This window comes from Aquarana catesbeiana, linkage group LG04 (genome assembly GCF_042186555.1).
Source record: "Aquarana catesbeiana isolate 2022-GZ linkage group LG04, ASM4218655v1, whole genome shotgun sequence".
NCBI lineage: Eukaryota > Metazoa > Chordata > Amphibia > Anura > Ranidae > Aquarana > Aquarana catesbeiana.
In genome coordinates this window covers 517,126,659-517,151,038 of record NC_133327.1, presented here as the reverse complement: position 1 = coordinate 517,151,038, position 24,380 = coordinate 517,126,659, and the positions used below count along the sequence as shown (strand labels likewise).

The window sequence follows — 24,380 nt, the reverse complement described above, 5'->3', positions numbered from 1 at the left end:
CAATCAAGTGTTCTCCTTAGATAACATGCTCACAGCAAAAATCCACTTGAATGTGTAAAAAAACAAACAAACAAAAAAAAATTGTGCTTTAGGCTGGATTCACACTGCTGCGCTTGTACAACATCGCATGTGATTTGAACCGCACTACTGTACGATGTCTATGCAATGCGAATTCAGCCATACAGATTGTATGGCTGAATGTATGGCTAAATTTGCATCGCATTCTGACCGAAGTCGTGCAGGACCCTTTTTTTGGTCGGCACCAGTATCCGAATTGACAGTTCGCACTGCGATATGCAAACCGATCTGGGGGTATCATTAACTTTGTATTGACACTCCCAGTGGTTCGCATAGGCAGTGTGAACTGCCTGTGAGTCAGGTACAATGCAGGAACCCTGCAAATCCATTGAACAAGCATGTCAGAATTTTGTGGCTGTAATGAACTATTCTCTAAATGTAAGTGGTGGAATCAATCCAAAATAGGGCAAAAAGAAATGTGCAGCACATTAATGCATGCTAACATTAACCCCAACAGCACAACAGATTTTTCCCCTGCCAAACTTCGTGCAAACATGGAGACTTCATTAATAGGAATGCATTAACCAGTTGTGAACTAATTGCAAATATGCTTTATTTAAAGATGATAGAGCCTAGACCAGAAAAGGCAGATATGTTGTGCAGTGGAACGATGTGTAGCCCCACGCACGTGCTCCTTGTTTGCAGAGAAAAAATAATACAGTTGGCGAATGGGAATGTTCACAAAGGTCAAAAGTTTTTTACATTATTTGCGGTGATTGTGAAATCAATCGACAAAAAATGTATCATTTATGTTGTAAACAAATGACTATTTGTCGACAAGTGGGGAAAATGTTCGTATCAATGATGGCGTTATCACACGGATGTTCAACAGATCTTTATCAAATACAAATGATTTTTCTAACCATTTTCTACCCATCTATTGCCAGCCTAAGGGTGGTATGGGATCTGTCGAGACATGTTCTTATTGAGAGATTACCAGAAGACATATAGTAGTACATTGCAAAATTTCTATGTGCAATAATGACTTGGGCCTCTTCCACATGGGGCGGGCTCCGCTAGGAGTCCTCTTGCTAAGCGAGGGATTTTTCCGCTGACCCCCGTTGAGCAGGCAGATGGCTGGTCCATGTCCACTCTGCTTATGCACTTTGGACAGTCAGATGTTAACTGGTACAACGTGTGCCACCTGAAAAACTGACAGGCGGACCAGATTGGTCTGCTCGTGTAAAAGAGGCCTTAATTGTTAATCCATGCAAATTCAAGTTTCACGAGGAATATTTCAAAGATAGGCAACACTAACAGATTTTAGTATTTTATGGTACCTCTAAACCAACTCGGTTTAAATAACATTAGCTTTTTATGTATATAGTCATGAGTTATCACCCTGTTAGCTCTGTGGTTAATGTTACGCTTATAAATAGCAAGCAGAAATGGGCAAACATAGACGCCTGGGAGTGTACATTATGAATTGTGTTCTTTGTGGTTGGTCAGAAAGAGGTTAACGGCCTCCAAATCCAAGACCTAAAGAAATTTCCTCTTGTTGAAAAGTCATGAGTTTTGGCTGTTTCCCGCATACCAGATTTGAGTACTTCTCTGCAGTCCTGCCTGGAAAATACAATAAGTAGCTGAACACATCTGGGTGAAAGATATTGAATTGTTTTGTCTAAAGTTCTTTACTACACATTCTTAGAATGTGCTGGCTCCAGGGCATTGGCGTCAGCAAGTGACTTCTGTTAAACATTAGAATGATCAGTGTTCTGGAGGAAATGTATTCAAAACTAAATACACTGTTCATATAAGTAACCATTTTATGTGCCAGAAGATTTTGAACTCTATTCAGCCACATAGTACATGCCTTCATACACAGCCTGTTCTGGAAGCTAGCTGTGCTGCTGCTGGGAAGGATTGAATAGATCACAATTAGAATTCAAACCTGCCCGGTTAAATATGCCGGCCAGTGTGTACAGGGAGAGTCCCACCCCTCAGATCCCACCCTCCCAGAGCCCTGCTCCCTGTGAAGTGACTTATGAAGAAAACGCCTTCATAATAACCTGCCATAGCCCTACCGCTGTAGTCTTGCAGTAAGCCATTATTCATTGGCATGCTGCAAGATGGGAATGGCACATTTACACCCGCTTTGCAGACTGAAGAGTGATCTGCATTCAGATTCTTGTCCAAGAGATGGTTTGTAGGGTTACACTTCCTGTTTGTTTCTTACCTACTGTATAGCACTGCACTCTGTTCGCTACAGAATTCCAATACTCCCCTTTCACCACCCACATGAAGGCCCAGAAACACCCCCAAACTTAGGACCCACCCACATCAACTCCCAGAACTGCTACACGTTACTCCCATAGCCTGCCTTGAAACTACAGAGGCTAAAAGCATGATGGGACATGTAGTATTATTACTGGTGAAGGTAACGGGAAGTCAGAACTTTGAAATTCAGCCAGGAGAAGGTGTGACATCACAGACACAGAAACTTGCCTTTTACATCTAAATAGGGTAAGCTACAGATAGACACACACTGGGATTGTGATTCAGTTACATTCACAATGCATCTGTTGTTTTGGGGAGAAAAGGCTGGAGTTCTGCTTTAAGAAAAGCAGTTTGTTTATCATTCTGCTTCTAAATATTAAGAGCCAGATGGGCAATTGGCATTTTCAAGGGGCAGCAATGGCATACCCTAGACTTTTCCAGTTACAGGTTTCCTTAAACAGACAGCTGGATAGAAAGAGAAAATTCTGTTGCAGCAATATGCTGATAAAGAATAATAACCACTTGCCGACCACAATTCGTGTGTGTATATATACGTTGCGGTTTACCCATATATATATATATATATATATATATATATATATATATATATATATATATATATATATATATATATATATATATATATATATATATATATATATATATATATAATTTTTTTTTTTTTTTTTTCAGCTGGTGATTATCTTTCTCATGAAATCGGTCTAGGCAGCTAATTAGCCACTGGATCGCTTTTTGAAGCAGCCAGAGGGGTAGTCCTGCTGCTCGCTGATGTTTCTTGGGCTTACCGCTTTTACTGGCAAGCCCGGGAAACAATCTGACAATTTGCGTGGCTGGCCATAGAGGTAAACAGAGATAGTCTCTAATCACCTCGGTCTAGGGTGAACGTAAACAGGCTTTTTTTTTTGCTTTCGCTTTTAAAGGTAGAGGAGAGATTTGGGGTCTTATAGATGCCAGATGTCCCCATAAAGTTTACCTGTCATCCCTTAATTCTATTACCAGGAATGTTTACATTCCTGGTAATTGGAATAAAGGTGATTTTAATTTTATATATATTTATTTTGGAATATAATATATTGGGGTAGTGGAACAATAAATAATAAAAACATTGAGCTTGTGCGAAGAAGCAAATACGTGCATAAGTCGTACATACATATGTAAACGGTGTTGCACCACATGTGTGAGGTATTGAACGTTAGAAGGAGAGCAATATATCTAGCGCTAGAATTCCTTTGGAACTCAAAACAGGTAACCCATCCTTTATATTTTACCAAAAATTGGGTTCTATATTGTGTTTTTTTTTGCATTAACCACTTGCCTACTGGGCACTTTTACTCCCTTCCTGCCCAGGCCAATTTTCAACTTTCAGCGCTGTGTCACTGTAAATGACAATTGCACGGTCATGCAACACTGTATCCATATGAATATTTTTCACACAAATAGAGCTTTCTTTAGGTGGTATTTAATCTTCACTGGGTTTATTTTTTTTTCTTTTGCTAAATAAAAAAAAGACCGAAGTTTAAAAAAAAATGTTTTTCATAGCTTGTTATCAAATTTTGCAAACGCTTAATTTTTTCACCTTCACTGATGTGCGCTGATGAGGCTGCAATGATATTGCGGCACTGATGGCCCGAATGATGAGGCGGCACTGGTAGGCGGCACTGATAGGTGACACTGAGGAGGCACTGATTGGCGGACTGAAAGGAATGACGATTACCGGCTTCTGTTTACAATGTGATCAGCTGTGATTGGGCACAGCTGATCACGTAGTAAAGAGCCGCTGATTGGCTCTTTACCCTGACCTGTGATCCGCTGTGTCCCGAGGACACCGTAATCCTAGAGCATGCCGCAGTAGGTGCAATCTTGGGAGGACATCATATGACGCCCTCTCAGACCTGGCTGGGCGCGCTGTAGCCGTCATTCGGCTGTAGCGCGGTTGGCATTTGGTTAAAATTCATTAAAGTAATTTTTTTTTAAAAATTGCATTTGAAAAACCACTACGCAAATACTGTGTGACATAAAAAACTGCAGCATTCACCATTTTATTCTTTAGTGTCTCTGCTAAAATATATATATATATATATATATATATATATATATATATATATATATATATATATATATATATATATATATATATATATATATATTTGGAGGTTCTAAGTAATTTTCAAGCCAAAAATAATTTTTTTTACTTGTAAACAAAGTGCCAGACAAGGCTTGGTCTTCCCAAAAGCAAACACTTATTTTGCAACTTTCCCTTATTTTCTCCTGCTGATCTGGCAAGCAAGTCTGTTGTTTTTCAAAAGTAAACAGTTTCTTGCAGATGTAGCAGTTAGAAGGATGAACAATGATCCGTTTTTAAAATTTTTATGTAAAACCTTTTTCCTAAAAGGAAAAAAACTGTTGTAAATACATACTGTAACTTCATCCAGAGTGAAGGCACTCTAATACAGGTGGTGTGTTACTGGTTGGATCACCAGGGGAAAACAGGAGGAAAAAATATATATAATTCATAACCATATCTAATGATTGGTAAGTTGCAATATATAACATTTTTGGTTTTAGGTTTATTACCAAGTATAACTAAAGGCAATTTTTTTTTTTTTAGTTTTAGAGTAGAGAGGTATTAAAATGCCTGTCGGGTATTTATTGCTGTCTGTGCCCATTTGGGATATTCACTCTCACGTTTTTTACTGTTTACCTTTATCACTGAGTGAAAGTGAAATAAAATCCCAAATTTTGGGTTGTCACCCAGAAAAGGAAAATTTTCAGATGGGAACACTAGTTCTGGTTACCCTGGTGTCAACGAGTGATTCCCTCTATTTGGATGGGTTTTCTTTCACTTCTAGTTTTGGCTGTGGGACAGGAAGTGAAGGGAAATTTCCCCAATGGGACACATATGGCCAAAAAAAAAAAAAAATTGATGGGGTTCTAACCATATCCTTACACCATTCAAAATGGAAAAAAAAAAGATTTCTACTCACTGTAAGGGGTAACTGCTCATTTTATTTAGGGAACGCTCCAGAATGTGGGTGGCCCCTCCGTATCTTCCCCTACAAAGCAGGACAGGAATGCAACATTTCACAAAAGAAATACTGAAATTTTAGCTCTTTTCCTATTACTTCTTATTGCTACATCACTATGGCAGCGTGCCAGCCTTCTAATATAAACGCACAGCAGTTGTTCCTAAGCTGCTAGAACTGAAACCCTAATTTAAAATCTTTGGCAATCTGCAAGAATGAATCACTTCATCACACAATCAGCTAGAGATGTCGGGGATGGGTAGTTTTAAAGCTCTGTTACGGTTTGTTTGGAATCTGAAAATATTTTACCTTCTGTAGTCTGGTAACAGGTGCACTTTAAGATAAATATCTCTATAAATCTTACTGTTCCCCAGTTTAACCTACAGAGCCAAGATCTGGTGCATGCAATAATGCAAAAATTGTTTTGGCTACCAAGTCAAAGAAATTGCAAATAAAAAAATGAATAATATGAAATTACTGCAAAAACGAACATACATAGCATACGTGTTGGGTAGCACCATAATCAAAGTTACACATGCTTGATTAATATTGTTATTTTTTATGTCTTAATCTGACTCTCTCTAATCACTTAAATCTGATTATGAGAATTGTATGGTATTTTTTATTTTTATTTTTCTTTGGGAAGAGATGCTTCTCTTTCATTTAATATGTTTGTCTTTTTGTGGTTTGTCCTTAGCGTGGTCGCGTATTCTGTAATTATGGGCGCTCTGATGGCCAGTGGCAAAGAAGTCACTGGAAAAATTCCAAAAGGAAAGGTATGGCTTTATTTTTACTCTCTACAGAGATGCACATTTTAATTTTTTTTTTATTTCAATATTGAGTTCTGAAAAATGCATAAACCATTATTTGGGTTTTTAAATATCCTCTTCCTTGTACATACCAGTTTATCCTTTTAAAGGGTAGTATATGTATATAGAATATGTTTGTGTGTGTGTGTGTGTGTATATATATATACACAGCAGGGCGAGGTCTATGATCTTTTTTCACCAATATATTATAATAAACTTTGCTTCTTCGCTGAAAAAAAATAACAAGCATGTATGTACAGCTGAAATGCTAAACCTCAGATTAAATACACAGCTAAATGAGTCATAATTTCAGTTCATAAGAATTTGTCTAATAGCAAAAATGTTAGGTTTTTTTATGTTTTTAAAACTCACAAGGTACTGCGAGACCAGTGTCAGGGGTGTACCCCGCATTAGAAATATATTTGTGCAATTACATATTTATGTAACTGGTAAAACCACCACCTCTATAGGGAAACATGCTTACTCCTACAAAGGCCCCAGTCCATGCAACAGGCACACACAATATTTTTAAAGGATGATTGTATTGCAAACAATAACTTTATAATATAGCTAAAAACACAAACCGGTTTAAAAATAGTGTATTACCTTTTTGCCTCTGCTTTGAGAGCTATTATCATAGGCCCAAGCCAGTGTAAACATTGTATTGTTAATATTCATCCAGACAGTATATGCACTGTACCCGCAGACATGAATTGAGAACAAGACTTCTGCACTGTGACCTGTTATATTGCTTTTGGCAGAGCTTAAAGTAGAGGTGAAAGTATATCCTTGTGTCCCTGAACATGGGGTGCAGGCTTATCCTGATACCAATCCAGGGGGCTCATAAGTGTACATAGGAAAGGATCGCCACTACAGCCCAGGTGAATAAACGATAAGTAGCTGCCTCAGCCTACACATGTCCACCGCACAATCTGATGCATTTTGCCCCGCCCTCCAGGGCTTAGTCATAGGGTCCCCAAGTGCTAATAAATGCACTCCTGTGACCCAGAAGAGAAGTATAGCCCACGGAGCTTTGGCCATACTTATCTGGAATTTTTTTTATATTTGTAGATCGTAATTTAAGCAGCTCTGTATTTTAAATATCCCACATTTCAAATTCCTGTTTATTTTACCTGCTTTTATAGCACTGACACCATTCCCATAGCACTGTACAAAGAGCACCTCACCTTTCACATAAGCCCCTGCCCCTAGAAGCATTTATGGTTTACTATCTCTATTCATCATACACACGTACAGTTAACCTGCCAGTATGTGTTGTTTTTTTGTTTTTTGTTTTTGTTTTTTGTTTTGTTTTTTGTTTTTTAGACCAAAGCACGCATGCAAAGATTAGAACAGACTGACATTGACAAATGTTAGTATGTTTTTAGTCTTTTTTTGTTTTTAATTGTTAGAGCGCTCTTTCAAAGATGTTGATAGAGTAATTGCTTAGTTCCACAAGCAATTGGGGAAGTATCTTAATGATATTTTATTTATCCCTTCAGACTCCTCTATGGTAAAACAAATGCCTTTCTTCTCACTTATATAATTTTGTTTCCTCCTAAGCTGGTTGATTTTGAAGCAATGACAACACTGGGACCTGAAGCATTCAGCAAAACTGCAAAAAGCTGGGTGAACCTTACAAGGTAATTAAAAAGACTTGTCTTACGCCACCTTTTTTCCATTGCTCCGATCCAGTTTTGATGCTCATGTGCCATTGTAGGCACTTTGACTGTGAACATGGGTTAGCATGGTCACCCTGACTGGCCTATGGCTACACAGACCCATACACAACAAACTGTGATGCACTGTGTGCTCTGATATCTTTCTATTGGAACCAGCATTAACATTTGAAGCAGTTTGAGCTACAGTAGGATTTTTCTTTTGGATCAGACCACACAGAACAGCCTTCGCTCTGCACATGCACCAGTGAGCCTTGGCCACCCATGACCCTTTCACAGGTTTGCAGGTTTTCTTGCCTGTGTGTAAAATCTCAAACATGGTTTCCTTGTATTGGGGGTGTTCTGTGCATGGTTGGAGAGCACAGAAATCCCCCTGAAAGGTTCTTACTAACATGATTGTTTTCTTCCTTATCTCAGCATTTTTTCTCTTGTTACAACATGATCACGTAACTATAGCATGAAAACCCAGCCCAATAATTTTTCAAGAAGTAGGTAACACTGCAGGAAATGGAAGTAAAGCAAGCAAAATCACACACCCTTCCATGGCGCACAAAAATGCACTACAATGCCAAGAATACTTAATGGCACTCTTGCTAGAGCATGAGAAATCACGCGCCAAAACACATGGCAACAAGAGTACCACATGTTTTGGGGGGTTTAAATAAAAAGTTGCGGGACTGTCACACATAGGACATGAATGAACTGACCTAAAAATGCTGCAAGTAAACGCAGACTCGCTGTTGTACCAGCACAGGTTTGAAAGGAGCCTTAGCTTAGGGTTAGGATGCAGGGGGCTAGAAGATGTCTAAACCAAAAATAAAAACGTAACATACTGTAGCTTCAAAATTATTTATTTTGTAAAGCACTACGCAAACTGTGGCTGTAGTTCGTAATTCAGTAAGAGCTCATTCACACGTGCAGTCGAGGGCAGTAAATCCAGACGTTTGAGCCCTAGTTTAACGCCCCACGACCACTGTCCTGAACACTTGCATGCAGCTGCTTGTATTCTGCTGGATAGAAGGGTGTAGCCTGCTTTATGAAATATATGAAAATAAAGTGCTGCAATCCCAATACAAAAAACTGTATTCGGATTAATGCCACGTACACACGGTCGGACTTTCCGGCATACTTGGTCCGGCGGACCAGAGTGTGCCGGACAATCCGCCCGTGTGTGGGCGCCGGCGGACTTTTCCGGCGGACTTTTTCCCAAAAGCCCGCCGGACCTAGATTTGAAGAAAGTTTAAAATCTTTCCGCCGGACTCAGTTTCGGGCGGAAGGTCCGCTCGTGTGTGTGCTGGTCCGACGGAAAGCCCGCTCGTGTGTATGCTGGTCCGACGGACCAGATGCGACACGAGGGCAGGGTATTGCATCTCGCGCTCGCTGCAATAGGAAAAACAAATTTTCCTATTGCGGCGAGCGCGGGGCATACCAGGCCCTTAGGTCTGGTATGGATTATAAAGGGAACCCCCTACGCCGAAAAAACGGCGTGGGGTCCCCCCTAAAATCCATACCAGACCCCGATCCGAGCACGCAGCCTGGCCGGTCAGGAAAGGGGGTGGGGACGAGCGAGCGCCCCCCCCCTCCTGAACCGTACCAGGCCACATGCCCTCAACATGGGGGGTGGGTGCTTTGGGGGAGGGGGGCCGCCCTGCGGGCTCCCCCCCACCCCAAAGCACCTTGTCCCCATGTTGATGAGGACAAGGGCCTCTTCCCGACAACCCTGGCCGTTGGTTGTCGGGGTCTGCGGGCGGGGGCTTGTCGGAATCTGGGAGCCCCCTTTAATAAGGGGGCCCCCAGATCCCGGCCCCCCACCCTATGTGAATGAGTATGGGGTACATGGTACCCCTACCCATTCACCTAGGGAAAAAGTGTAAGTAATAAAACACACTACACAGGTTTTTAAAATATTTTATTAAACAGCTCCGGGGGGATCTTCCTCCGGCTTCGGGGGTCTTCTTCCGGCTTCGGGGGTCCCTCCGCTTCATCTTCTCCCGGCGTCCGGTTGGTTCTTCTCCGCTCTCTTCTCTCCAGTTCTTCGGCCGGCTCCTCTGCTGTCTTCAGGTAGCTCTCTTGCCAGCAGAGGTCCGGACTTCTTGTCTTCTTCTCTTCTCCAGATGTTGACACGACGCTCTCTCCGGCTGGACTGCTCTCCGAGGGCTGCGTTGTGACTTATATAGGCGGAGACCCCGCCCCCTTTTGATGTCACAGTCCCTTGGCATGCTGGGACTGTGACGTTTTAGGGGGCGTGGTCAACATCACCCAGTGACCACGCCCCCTAAAACGTCACAGTCCCAGCATGCCCAGGGACTGTGACATCAAAAGGGGGCGGGGTCTCCGCCTATATAAGTCACAACGCAGCCCTCGGAGAGCAGTCCAGCCGGAGAGAGCGTCGTGTCAACATCTGGAGAAGAGAAGAAGACAAGAAGTCCGGACCTCTGCTGGCAAGAGAGCTACCTGAAGACAGCAGAGGAGCCGGCCGAAGAACTGGAGAGAAGAGAGCGGAGAAGAACCAACCGGACGCCGGGAGAAGATGAAGCGGAGGGACCCCCGAAGCCGGAAGAAGACCCCCGAAGCCGGAGGAAGATCCCCCCGGAGCTGTTTAATAAAATATTTTAAAAACCTGTGTAGTGTGTTTTATTACTTACACTTTTTCCCTAGGTGAATGGGTAGGGGTACCATGTACCCCATACTCATTCACATAGGGTGGGGGGCCGGGATCTGGGGGCCCCCTTATTAAAGGGGGCTCCCAGATTCCGATAAGCCCCTGCCCGCAGACCCCGACAACCAACGGCCAGGGTTGTCGGGAAGAGGCCCTTGTCCTCATCAACATGGGGACAAGGTGCTTTGGGGTGCGGGGGGGGCCCGCAGGGCAGCCCCCCTCCCCCAAAGCACCCACCCCCCATGTTGAGGGCATGTGGCCTGGTACGGTTCAGGAGGGGGGGGGGGCGCTCGCTTGTCCCCACCCCCTTTCCTGACCGGCCAGGCTGCGTGCTCGGATCGGGGTCTGGTATGGATTTTAGGGGGGACCCCACGCCGTTTTTTCGGCGTAGGGGGTTCCCTTTATAATCCATACCAGACCTAAGGGCCTGGTATGCCCCGCGACGGGGCTCGCAAGGTGTCAATCTCGCCGATAAAAGCGGCAAGATTGACATCCTTTTCTAGTCCCGTCGCACCTGAGTCACGTTCAAAATGAACGGACTTGTCCGTGTGTGGGCAAGTCCGTTCATTCTGAAAGTCCGCCGGAACTCCGGCGAAAGTCCGTCGGAAAGACGGGCGGACTTAGCCCGCCGGAAAGTCCGGGCGTGTGTGGGCAAGTCCGTCCGTTTTAAAGTCCGGCGCACCTGGCGGACAAAGTCCGTCGGAAAGTGTGCCGGACCAAGTAGGATAGAAAGTCCGACCGTGTGTACGCAGAATTAGACTCAATGAATTCATCATTAGTCATTAAACTCCTTAACACCTAGGAGAATAGATTGTGCCCAATATATTCATGTATTGAAGGAGGATCTGGGTATGATCTTTGCAAACAAATACTATAATTTGCACAGCCCATACATTTCTTATTTCTTTCTGAAACTATAGTAAAGAGATGCTGGTTAATTCCGTACCTACAGCAGGTCCATAAATATTGGGACATCGACACAATTCTAATCTTTTTGGCTCTATAAACCACCACAATGAATTTGAAATGAAACGAACAAGATGTGCTTTAACTGCAGACTTTCAGCTTTAATTTGAGGGTATTAAAATCCAAATCTCTGCCTTCTGTTCAGAGGAAGCCATGTACTCATTGATAAAACTTTGCGTGAATGGCCGAGCAGTGCACTATACTGTATATACTGTAACTAATGCCCTATACAGTTTATACAGCTATTAGTAAGAGAAATTGTTTGGGCCAGATTGGCCCAATTAACATTTTAAAATGAAAATAAAGTTAGGCTTTAAATTCTTAGCTATCACAAAAACTAAAAAAAAATAGCTTTTTGAGAAACCTGGTGGGAAAGTAGGGTTACCTGTAACGGATGAGGGGGGAGAGAGAAGAGACACATGAGCATTTGAAAAGTTTTTGCAGATAAACTTGGGTGATGATTTATAACGTCCAGATAGAATGCATTGGGACTTAGCTTGCTTCACAGCTACATAAGGTGCATTTGAGAAGCCCACAACTGTGCTATATGATTGTATCAGAATATCTTTTGTTTTTGAAAAAGGAGCAGTATGGCCATGTGTTTTGCTTTGTCTTTAAAGTTTTTTTGCGGTAAAAGCCATGGAAGCTTGGCTTTCTGTAGTTTATCAATGCTTTTAATAAACAGAAAGCTACAGTTCATTCATAGTTACAAAATATGCACAAGAAAATTCTCTTTCTAGCAAAAAGTAAGCATGTACAATATTATGCAATAAGTAAACTAAGCAGTTACTCAACTTCTTATGATGGATCAATCTTCAAACGTCTCCAAAGTTCTCCAGCTTCTGGCAGCCATGTCTTGCCTCTTTGTTTTCCAAAACCAACTCTACTTTTGACCACATGCTTCTTTTAAAAATGTTAAGCTCAATGGGGAGAGCCTTAGATTCTGAAAACAGCACAAAGAGCTTAAAAATCTAACTATGCAATATAACAAGTAAATCTGCTATAAAATCACCTAAATATCCATAGCAACACATTCCACCTCTTGATTTTATAGCATAATATTTGAAAAATGTAAAACCTGACAATTACCTTTAAAGCCTTTGTCCAGGAAAGGGAGAAATAAACCCCCCATATTGTAAATGGGAGGCAGTCTGTGGAAAGACTGATGATGAAGGTCTCTTGTCCTCATGATCATAAGGAAATGCACAGATTAAAGTCCACTCCAATTCAGCCACCATCAGGAAATCATAAGCATCTTCCTCAGGCTCTGTTCTGGTCTATCTCCGCCGATCTGGCCTGGTCATCTGCTCTGCCTGCTTCACCTCCCGATGCTCAGTACCTGAAAAGAATAAAGCCTCATACACACGATAGGACTTTGTACAAACTTTCCCTTGGATTTTTGTACAAAGGGCATTGGCCATAAGTTTGTATTGCATACACACGGCAGAACTTTTTCAGCCAACTTTCACCAAATCACGTGGTTTTTCAGCTCTTTACCACCACCCTTTGGTCAACTTCTGTATTGTTGTCTGATATTGTGTCCATCTCACCACTTTTATCAGCGAGATTGACACCTTGCGAGCTGGATTCACACTGGTACGGGGATCCGACTTGGATCCCCGCCAATGCCAGGCACTGTGTTTGGTATGAATCTTGGGGGGGAACTCCACGCCAAATTTTAAATAAAAAAACGGCATTGGTTCCCCTCCAGGGGCATACCAGGCCCTTAGGTCAGGTATGGATTTTAAGGGGAACCCCTACGCTGAAAAAAATGGCGTGGGGGGCCCCCAAAATCCATACCAGACCCTTATCCTAGCACGCAGCCCTGCTGGTCAGGAAAGGGGGTGGGGACAAGCGCCCGCCCCCCTCCTGAGCCATATCAGGCCGCATGCCCTCAACATGGGGTGGGTGCTTTGAGGTAGGGGGCGCCCTGCGGCTCCCCCACCCCAAAGCACCTTGTCCCCATGTTTATGAGGACAAGGGCCTCTTCCCGACAACCCTGGCCATTGGTTGTCTGGGTCTGCGGGTGGGGGCTTATCGGAATCCGGGACCCCCCTTTAATAAGGGGGCCCCCAGATCCCGGCCCCCCACCCATCGTACCCCTACCCATTCACCTAGGGAAAAAAGTGTCAATAAAAAAAACACACTACACAGGTTTTTATAGTAATTTATTAGACAACTCCTGGAGTCTTCTTCCGACTTCGCCGCTCTCTCCGGCCTCTTCTCCTGACGTCCGGCCTCTTCTGCTGGCGTCCGGCCTCTTCTCCTGGCGTTCGACCTCTTCTCCTGATGTCTGGGTTCTTCTGCCGGCTCCTCCGCTATCTTCTGCCGCTCTTATGCTGCTTCCCTCTTCTCTTCTTCCAATGTTGACACAACGCTCTCTCCCGCTGTAATGCTGTCTGAGCGCTCCGCAATGACTTATATAGGCGGAGACCCCGCCCCCTTATAGCGTCACAGTCCCGGGGCATGCTGGGACTGTGACGTCATAAGGGGGCGTGCTCATCGGATGACATGACCACGCCCCTTATGACGTCTCCTCGCCCGCAGACCCCGACAACCAACGGCCAGGGTTGTCGGGAAGAGGATTTTGTCCTCATCAACATGGGGACAAGGTGCTTTGGGGTGGGGGGCCACAGGGCGCCCCCTCTCCCAAAGCACCCACCCCCCATGTTGAGGGCATGCGACCTGGTACGGTTCAGGAGGGGGGGCGCTCGCTCGTCCGCACCCCCTTTCCTGAACGGCCGGGCTGCATGCTTGGATAAGGGTCTGGTATGGATTTGGGGGGGGGGCCCACGCCGTTTTTTCGGCGTAAGGGTTCCCCTTAATATCCATACCAGACCGAAGGGCCTGGTATTCAATTCCCTCTCACGCCCACCGCAGTAGGAAAATGTGTTTTTCTTATTGCAGCCAGCGCAAAATATACAGTACCCTGTCGCCGAGAACCAGCGTGATGAGATCGCGCTGGAAACATTCTCGCGTCTGCGTATTGTAGTTTGTACAAAAGTCTGATGGTTTTATGTGCACACGATCGGACTTTGCTCCATCGGACTTTTGTTGCCGGAAAGTTTGTGCGTTCGCACAGCCAACAAAAGTCCGATGGAAACAGAAAAAGTTTGTCCAATGGAGTGTACACACGGTCGGATGTTGCTCCAAAACAGCTCATTTGCATGTTTGTTGTCAAAAAGTCAGTTCGTGTGTACGGGCCTTTAGAGACAAAGCAGATTGTATGTTCCTTCCAACTGTGCCAAAAAACAGCTCACTGCTCACATTTCTCTATCTCCTCAGTTCTAACTGAAAAACTATTGTAGAGTGCCCTCTGTTGCCTTGTAACACTTTCACAGAAAGGCATTGATTTTCAACGGAAACAATAAACCTGCATCTCTCTCCGTGCTGTCCTGGGAACACTGGCCTGCTGTCGTTCAGTCTTCACAGCATGGCACTCTGTAGCAATATGACCCATTCTAGGACAACAAAAACACTTAATATGTCTGAATCTACTATTCCCAACCACTTGGTTATACTTCTTAAGCAATGCTGGTGTAGGAATCCCATATATTTCCTCTCTGGGGATCCCCACCTTAAGTAAATCAGTCCACCTGTGTCTCCTGGAGACCATAGGCCTTGCCTTCTTGTTATCTGACTCAACTCGGCCATCTCTATTCAAGCTGATCAGATTCTCAGCTTCCGGCTTATGGGACGTAACAGTGGCACATGTCCTGCTTACAGGCTTGGGGCCTTAGTCCTTTGTTAGGGCATCATTAGATTTGTTTATGTGGGCTACACACCGCTCATTCAAATCTTCTGTGCTGTGATTTGAACACACTTTGAAGCCACTGCGGGTCTAACTTTGAGTGCCCTACATTCTTAATCCTTTGCTTCGCTTGCAGTGTCTTCCAAACACTTGGTTTTACCTTCCGTTAGTCTATTTCCAACTCTCCCTTTTTCCTCTTTTTAGATTTAATATGTAGAGCATGCTGGAAGTGCAAACCAAACACAGCAACAGCTCGCATCTCTCCCCTATTGAACCCAAAATATTTAAGACTAAAATCTGAGGAAAAATCAGAGACTCCATCCCCCCAAGCTCTGTTCAAAGGAGAAGCATACCTAGCCAGCTCCTTTGCAATAGACATCCACTGACTAGCTCTGGCCCAGGTAGGAAAGGTACATGCCTTCTCTTCCTGGACACCAGAAATCTCTGCAGCCTTATGCCCCGTACACACGGTCGGATTTTCCGATGGAAAATGTCCGATTGGAGCGCGTTGTCGGAAATTCCGACCATGTGTGGGCTCCATCGGACATTTTCCATCGGATTTTCCGACACACAAAGTTGGAGAGCAGGAGATAAAATTTTCCGACAACAAAATCCGTTGTAGGAAATTCCGATCGTGTGTACACAAATCCGACGGACAAAGTGCCACGCATGCTCAGAATAAATAAAGAGATGAAAGCTATTGGCCACTGCCCCGTTTATAGTCCCGACGTACATGTTTTACGTCACCGCGTTTAAAACGATCGGATTTTCCGACAACTTTGTGTGACCGTGTGTATGCAAGACAAGTTTGAGCCAACATCCGTCGGAAAAAATCCTAGGATTTTGTTGTTGGAATGTCGGAACAAAGTCCGACCGTGTGTACGGGGCATAAGGCTCCATACGCACTGGGTTTAAAAAAAGTCTGTCCTCTTGGGAGTAAAAAATGCTCATATATAGAGTATTTTTTGTACAAAGTTTAGACGAGTTTTTTACATTTTTTTTTTCTGCCTCCAAGCTCCAATTAGAAACGTGAACCATAAGGGTTTTTTTTTTTCTGCTTCTAAACCTTAAACTCAAAATATACCCCTTAACGTTCTAATGTGCATGGACACATAGGATAACATTGAGCTGCTTCTACAGGCAGAACACAAAACTCCTGTAGAAGCAACGTTTTTTATGCCTGTGTGCATGGAGCCTTACTCCTCCTAAACTGTGTATGCAGCATTTTAAGGCTTTAGAAGTCAGCCCCTTTAGTGTTTGTGCGGATCGGAGCAGAGGATATCTGTGCCTATAGTTTATGGCTGCCATGGCAGCACCAGTCTACCACCCGTACTAGAGGTAACACTTATGATAATGGATGGAATCTTTAAAATCAAGTACCAGTATCATTGATTAAAAATATCAACTCTGAATAAACTATAAACATTACAAGGATTCAGCACAATTGATTGTAGATTACCATCTTTCTGTATTCTGAAAAATGATAGTCTTACTATGTAATTTCCTGAAGTGATATCTTATTAAGAGCCTGCCTTCATTTTCGTCACCTAAGCAACCCTAATGTTGAAATAAGAAAAGGGGCAAACTGCTTATTTTAGAAAGCATTTTGGCAAAAATAAACTCCTGGTGCAGGAGGTGCCTAGGGTTGGACTTGTAACTCAGTTCAGACTTCTGTTGAACGTATAACAGAGTACTCTCTGCAAGGAGTTGACCATTTAGATTTTTTTTTTTTTTTTACAGTTAACAGAAAATTATGTAAGTTGTAGATTGAAATCAGAAGACCGTTAGCAAATGTATACGTGTTCATGATCAGACTAACTTTAGGAATAGGTGCTTTTGTATCTTAACAAAGGGAAGGAAAATAAGCATGGATGGAAGATTATGAGAATGACTGGAGAGGAAAATGGGCATGAATTAAGGAAGAGTAGAACAAAGGGAAAGTGAGGGAGCATCTATGCAAATGAAGTGGACTGACAGGAGAATAAAGTGGGCATGGATAGATGAGAAGAATGATCATAAAGGTAGAGGAAATTGAATGGAAGGAAGAGTGATAAAAAAAAAAAATAACCAGAGAAAATATCTTGAATATCTTGCGGTCTGTGTCCCTACTGGAGAGATGTACTCCCACTTCCATTGTTACATTGTCCATTGTCTGACACAACAGTTAAAGAAGGTAATCTTTCCTAGGGTTAAGGGAAATCCCAATTTTAGACAAAATTCCTCTCTGCATCTGTCAAAGTAAATGTAACATTTCCTGAATATTCTGTCCTGGTAACTATGGAGCAACTAAAAGTTGATATCCCTAATGGGGATACAGACAGCAAATTTTAAAACCCTGATACATGCTGGTGATACAATCAGGATCAGTAGCACAGTGGTTTGCTAAAATAAACAAGATAATGTGCATGGAAGACATATCCACCAGCAGGGGTACATATGAAAAACTTTGGCCGACTTGGTTCTACTGGAATGGGTTTTCCAGTACTCTGGACTATTCAACACTTTGAGGCAATTCAGGATAACCCTTCATAAACAGGCTATGTATTGTGGAGTGATGGCCTAGGCTGGAAGAGAGGTCCTGCCTTAACTTATCTGTGCATTCTCTTAATTCCCTTTTGTTACCCCCATCTGGACCCGCTAATTTTAGTCTCCCCCCGCCCCCTTTTTTTATCCGTTCCCTACTTCTTGAATCTCTCTTGCACCAATTCTTTTATAATTTATACAATTAAAATTGAATTATCTACAAAAATATACGAGGGTTCTTCAAAATGTTTCCGCACTTTTTTATCTATATATATTTTGCAGCCATCTTCAACACGGTCTGACAACTCTTATACTCAACTGCAAGGTCAGCTGGCTTGCCAGACAGACTAGTCACATGACACTCTCATGCTGATGTCTTGCCTTCATATCTGTTGTATCATCTCACCAGTGTATATTGTCTTGTTAGAAATAAAGAATGTATTTAAAAAAAAAAAACTGAAAATGATTCTAAACCTTTCCTTCTCTACCCAAAACTAAATTTTTTTTTTGGTTAGAGTCCTAATATTCCCTGCAGATGGTATACAACTAGAGTTACAAAAGAGCTGCCTTCAATCTCCTCACACAAGATGTAAAACATTATATGCATGACTGTATTTCTCAATTAAATTTGCACTTTTTTGTACTGTTTTTTTTTTTTTTTTTTTTTTTTTTTTTCATTAGTTAAATTCCAAAACATCTATTGCCTGAAAAGAGAGTGTTTCTTACACTTATGTATGTTTCCTTAGCCTGGATCCATCATTCAAAACCCTCCCATCTGTGTCTGAATCGTTTCCTACACTGAGAGCCATGATTGAAGTTCTGAATACCGACTCATCCCTCAGTTGCATCAAGAAGTCATGACACGTTAATTTATTTTTACATTTAACAGGCAGGGACATTATGCTGATTTAATTTATTCTATTTTTTTATCAATGTGCCATTATGAACAATTTGGGTACTTTGCCACTTTTGATACCTTTCTTTTTATAAAGCTACAAAGTTAAACTTGAACTGGTATTTCTGCCACTGAATATAAAATGTAGCAGCCTGAACAAACCAAAATGTCTGACCATAATGTGAAGTCAAAAAACTACTGACACTTGGGAAAATTGGATGTTTTTTTTTTTTTTTTTAATTTTATTTCTTTAAGTCATGTTCTTATTTCAGCTAATTTTAAAGCTGAACTCCAGGAAAACATTTAAAAACACAGTTTAAATATATACTGTATGTCCTGTTTTACGTGCCTAGAGGCTGTGTAATTCTGTTCCAGTCTTCTCTTCCAGAAAACCAAAACCACAGAAAGCAGGTTGGGGATCTCATGTTCTCTTCTTCAATTAAAAAAGAAGTATGGGTTTGGACTTTTTTTTTTTTTTTTAGATTCAGACTTACCTAGATGGATGCAGCATGGGTCTGATGCTGCTCTACACTGAGAACCGAGCGATCGAACATATCCGATTGCTCGGTTCTGACAGCTCCCAGAGCAGAGAGCTGTGGACTGTCAGTCAAAGCTCTCTGCTCCCTCCTTATTGGAGTGCTGGGCTGTGGCAGGGATGGCTGGCTCAGGCTCTCAGCGGCTCACTGAGAGGCTGAGCTGGGTGTCATTCCAGGCACCTGGCAGATCCAGACTCCATTGTCGCACTGACACGGTGCCTGGACAGATTTCTGTGACGTCAGCAGAGAGCGGACTTCAGCCTGCTCTCTGCTCAAAACTGGTCACAGGAGTGCAAAATTAATTGCTCTCCTGTGATGCATAGTACAGCCAAACAAGCTTTGGCTATACTTCTCCTTTAAGCATTACAGCTTGGTCCCACACCTGCCCCATCCTGCTAAAATAGGCGTCATACTTGCAAGGTTTTAACACTTTTTGTCAGCAATATCTATGGTTGGATTAACAGCAGTGCCAGGTTAAACACAATTTATTAATGAATACATAACTGGCAAAAAAGTATTTTATTTCCACCAGGAGCTCAGCTTTAAAGCAATTGTTTATTTTTTTTTTAAATTTATAATAGATTTGCTTTGGGTAACAATTTTCTTTATGCAATCAAAAAATGGGTGCAAATTTTCTTTATTTTTTTTTCCTGATAATTGTTAATGTTTGGTTGTGAAGGCATTCTTTTTTGTCCTGTTTAAATTAAAACCTAAATAAAAATTGCTAATGTGAAAAAAAGTTAACTGAAATGTAATGTGACAGATTTATTAACTTTATCACACAACAAAAGTGGTGCAAAACAGAAGCAGCGATACAATTTCATTTTGTAAGATTTCTGCTTGATTTATAATCCTTCTGGTGCTTCAAAAGTAACACTTAACCCTTTAAAATATACCCCTGACCACTTTGTAAGCATATATTTTTTAAGTAATATATGTCATCCATACAATAAAGTTTGGTGTAAATGCTTACAAAACAGTTGCAGTCAGATGCCCAGGGTTGCAATTATAGGAGTCACAAAAACACAACCTTCAAAAAATAACGTTTGAACGAAAGAAGAGACATTCTGATTTACATGAGATGAGAACCTAAGAATTCTGCACAGCAAGATATCGAAAACCATAGCTGTAGGTAACATTTTCAGATTAATTTATAAGATTGCAGTTTGATTATTTCTACTGTGTTTTAACCCTCTTGTGTTTTAGGTCATAAAGCTCAGATGCCCAGGCCACATTTAGCATTGTCACGACCACTTCAACTAATTCACCCATCATCATTTGTAGACCTTTTCATAGTTCATTTGGTACATCTGTGTTAATAAAAATTTTTTTTTAATTATAAGCTGACAAGTGGACACACAGATACATAAATATATGTATACAGAATAGCACCACCTGTGCTCAATCAAAACTGCCTTGGTGCTTCACATTAATATAGCAATATAAATATAGAATTGTCTAACTTTTTATATTTATTCAATACTATAATTGTATCAAGCAATTACAGTATCAAACAAAGAAACCATGCCATCTACTACCTGCAGTTGCATCTACGCGCTGACACATTTTCTAAATAAAGCATTCAACTTGCATGTAATTACTTGCAGCTTGCTGGAACTCTGTCCAAGTGGAACTGGACTAAGTGGTGAGTTAAAAACCAGAGTTTAAAACAGGAGGTTATAACAGGGGTCATAGTACCTGTGTAGTGTTGTCTGAGTAGTGTGTGTGTGGATCGTTAGTACTTGTGTATTGTGAGTGCACGTAGGTCTGCGAATACCTGTGTATTGTCTTGTTGAGTATTGGTGTCAGGAAGCTAGTTGTTAGGTAATTTGGACAGGGTATAATCCCCAATCCTCATTAAATTAATAGGTACGATGCCCGGCGGGTGTGGAGAGGCGACTTGTACATCTTGCGGCATGTATGCGTTCCTTGATCATCCGATCAAGGGTGAATACTACTGTGCAAAATGTAAGCACATGGTTTCCCTGGATGCCCAGGTTCTGAATCTAGAGAAGCAACTGTCAGCACTGAGAAGTCCCTCCATAATAAAGGAGAGCCAGGAACGTACATGGAAGGGGCCAGCACAGAGGCGGGTGGAGACAGAGGTGCAGGCACTAGGAAAGAGTAGATGGGTGACAGGAAGGGTAGAGGTGGAAGATCCAGGGAGACCGATCTAGGGCTGGAGCATCCCAATAAGTACGCTCCATTGAGTGACATTGGTGAAACCAGTCAGGGACCAGCACTGCTGGAGCTGAGGGACTCTCCTAGCTGCCGAGGGAAGAACTCCTTCAGTGAGAGTGGGGGGAGCGAAGAGAAAGGAAAGACAGATTCTGGTGGTAGGGGACTCAATTCTTAGGACAGAGGGCAATCTGTAACAAAGACCTGAAGCGCCAAACTGTATGTTGTCTACCGGGCACTCGGGTTCGGCACATCTCAGGTCTGGTGGACAGATTACTGGGAGGGGCTGGCAAGAACCAGCTGTCATGGTTCACGTTGGCACCAATGACAAAGTCAGAGACAGATGGAGTGTCCTAAAGAACAATTTTAGGGACTTGGGAGCTAAATTGAAGGACCTCCAAGGTAGTATTCTCAGGAATAATACCAGTACATCGAGCCACACCAGAAAGGCAGAGGGAGATTAGTCAAGTAAACAAGTGGCTGAGGAGCTGGTATAGTAAGGGAGGAGGGTTTGGGTTCCTTTAGGACTGGGCCGACTTCTCAGTCGATAACCATTACTATAGAAGGGATGGACTGCACCTTAGAGGGGTTTTTAAACTAGGCGATGGGGGGAGGGTCCAGAGGTAGAGATAGTCAGCGCGGAACATATTTCAGAGGGTAGTATTGGAGGCATTAGTGATAGGTTGACCAAAACACATAAACTCAAGGTAAGTATAGTAGCAAGTCCTAGTTGCAGTCTCTGAACACCCGATAAGAGGATAATATGCGACCAGTCTAAACTACGTGGCATGTTCACCAATGCCAGGAGCCTGGCGGACAAGATGGGTGAACTAGAGATACTGTTGTACAAGGAGGATTTGGATTTTGTGGGAATTTCAGAGACCTGGTTCATTAGCTCTCATGATTGGCTGGCAACCATTTAAGGGTATACCCTTTATCTCAAGGATAGAGAGGGTAAAAAAGGGGGAGGGGTATGCCTATATATCAAGAATAATGTACAATTGAATGTGAGAGATGACATTACTAAGGGAGCTAGGGAAGAGGTGGAATCCTTATGGGTAGAGCTCCAAAGGGATGAAGCTAAGGGGAAAATAATACTGGAAGTATGCTATAGGCCCCCTAACCTGAGGGAGGATGGGGAGACAGAACTCCTATCACAAATTGGATTAGCAGCAAGCATGGGAAGTGTTATCATAATGGGGGATTTTAATCATCCAGACATAGACTGGGTGGAGGGAACCACACATTCTTTTAAGGCTCGCCAGTTCCTAAATGTCTTGCAGGACAATTTTATGTGTCAGATGGTAGACGCACCAAATAGAAATAAAGCGTTACTGGATCTACTGATTACCAACAACACAGACCTGATCACGGATGTGGAAATACAGGGCAATTCAGGTAACAGCGATCACAGGTCAATTGGCTTCAGTATAAATCACACAAATAAGAAACATAAGGGGAATACAAAGACACTGAATTTCAAAAGAGCCAACTGCCCTCAACTACGAACCTTGCTAGAAGGCATAAATTGAGATAAAATCTTAGGAACAAAGAACACAGAGGAGAGATGAGTTTGCTTTAAGAGCATATTAAATAAGGGCATTAGCCAATGCATCCCATTGAGTAATAAATTTAAAAGAGTGAACAAAAGTCCTGAACGGCTTAACTCCAATGTAAAAATGCATATAAAAGCAAAGAAGGCCTTAAAAAAAATACAAGGTTTAGGGATCATCATCAGCATTCAGACTTTATAAAGAATGCAACAAGAAATGTAAGGGTGCAATAAGGATGGCTAAGATAGAATATAAAAGACAGATAGTGGAGGAGAGCAAAAAAAAATCCCAAGAAATTCTTTAAGTATGTAAACAGTAAAAAAGGGAGGACAGACCATATTGGCCCCATACAGAATGAGGAAGGACATCTGGTTACAAAGGATGAGGAGATGGCGAAGGTATTTAATTCATCCTTCTCAGTCTTCATGAGGGAATCGGGGGGGGGGGGGCTTCAGTAACCAAACCTGCAGTGTTTATCCTCATGACACATCACAGGAAGCACCTCCATGGTTAACAGAGGGCAGAATTAAAATTAGACTTGAGAAACTTAACATTAATAAATCACCGGGACCAGATGGCTTGCACCTGAGAGTACTTGTGGAACTCTGTCAAGTGATTGCCAGACCATTGTTCCTAATTTTTACTGACAGTCTACTGACTGGAATGGTACCAGCTGATTGGAGAAAAGCCAATGTAGCACCAATATTTAAGAAGGGCCCAAAATACATCCCTGGGAATTAGACCAGTTAGCCTAACATCAATAGTATGTGGACTCTTGGAAGGGATGATAAGGGACTGTATACAAGATTTTAGTAATGAGAACGGTATCATTCGCAGTAATCAGCGTGGATTCATGAAGATTCGTTCTTGCCGAACCAATCTATTAACCTTCTATGAGGAGGTGAGTTGCCATCTAGATAAAGTAAGGCCCGTAAACGTGGTGTATCTGGATTTTGGAAAAGCATGTGACACAGTTCCCCATAAACATTTTCTGTACAAAATAAGGCATGGACCATAGGGTGAGTACATGGATTGAAAACTGGCTACAAGGGCGAGTTCAGAGGGTGGTGATAAATGGGGAGTACTCGGAATGGTCAGGGGTGGGTAGTGGGGACCCCCAGGGTTCTGTGCTGGGACCAGTCCTGTTCAATTTGCTTATAAACGACCTAGAGGATGGGGTAAACGGTTCAATCTCAGTATTTGCGGACGATACTAAGCTAAGCAGAGCAATAACTTCTCTGCAGGATGTGGAAACCTTGCAAAAAAGATCTGAACAAATGAATGGGGTGGGCAACTATATGGCAAATGAGGTTCAATGTAGAAAAATGTAAAATAATGCATTTGGGTGCCAAAAATATGAATGCAATCTATAAACTGAGGGGGGGAATCTAGGATGGAAAAGGACCTGGGGATCCTAGTAGATGATAGGCTCAGCAATGGCATGCAATGCCGAGCTGCTGCTAACAAAGCAAACATTATATTGGCATGCATT

The 24,380-nt window shown here is 42.4% G+C and overlaps 1 protein-coding gene across 2 annotated transcripts in view; it reads left to right on the top strand.

Annotated features, from left to right (window-relative positions):
- The window catches only part of TTC13 (tetratricopeptide repeat domain 13), a 194,392-nt gene extending 174,491 nt beyond the window's left edge, over positions 1-19,901 (top strand). For both annotated transcript variants that reach the window (XM_073627758.1, XM_073627759.1), the window contains exons 21-23: positions 6,037-6,115; positions 7,712-7,791; positions 18,473-19,901. In XM_073627758.1, coding sequence (XP_073483859.1) covers positions 6,037-6,115; positions 7,712-7,791; positions 18,473-18,587 — 274 coding nt within the window. In that variant the 3' untranslated portion in view covers positions 18,588-19,901. The remainder of the gene's footprint in view (positions 1-6,036; positions 6,116-7,711; positions 7,792-18,472) is intronic.
- Positions 19,902-24,380: the final 4,479 nt, after the last annotated feature.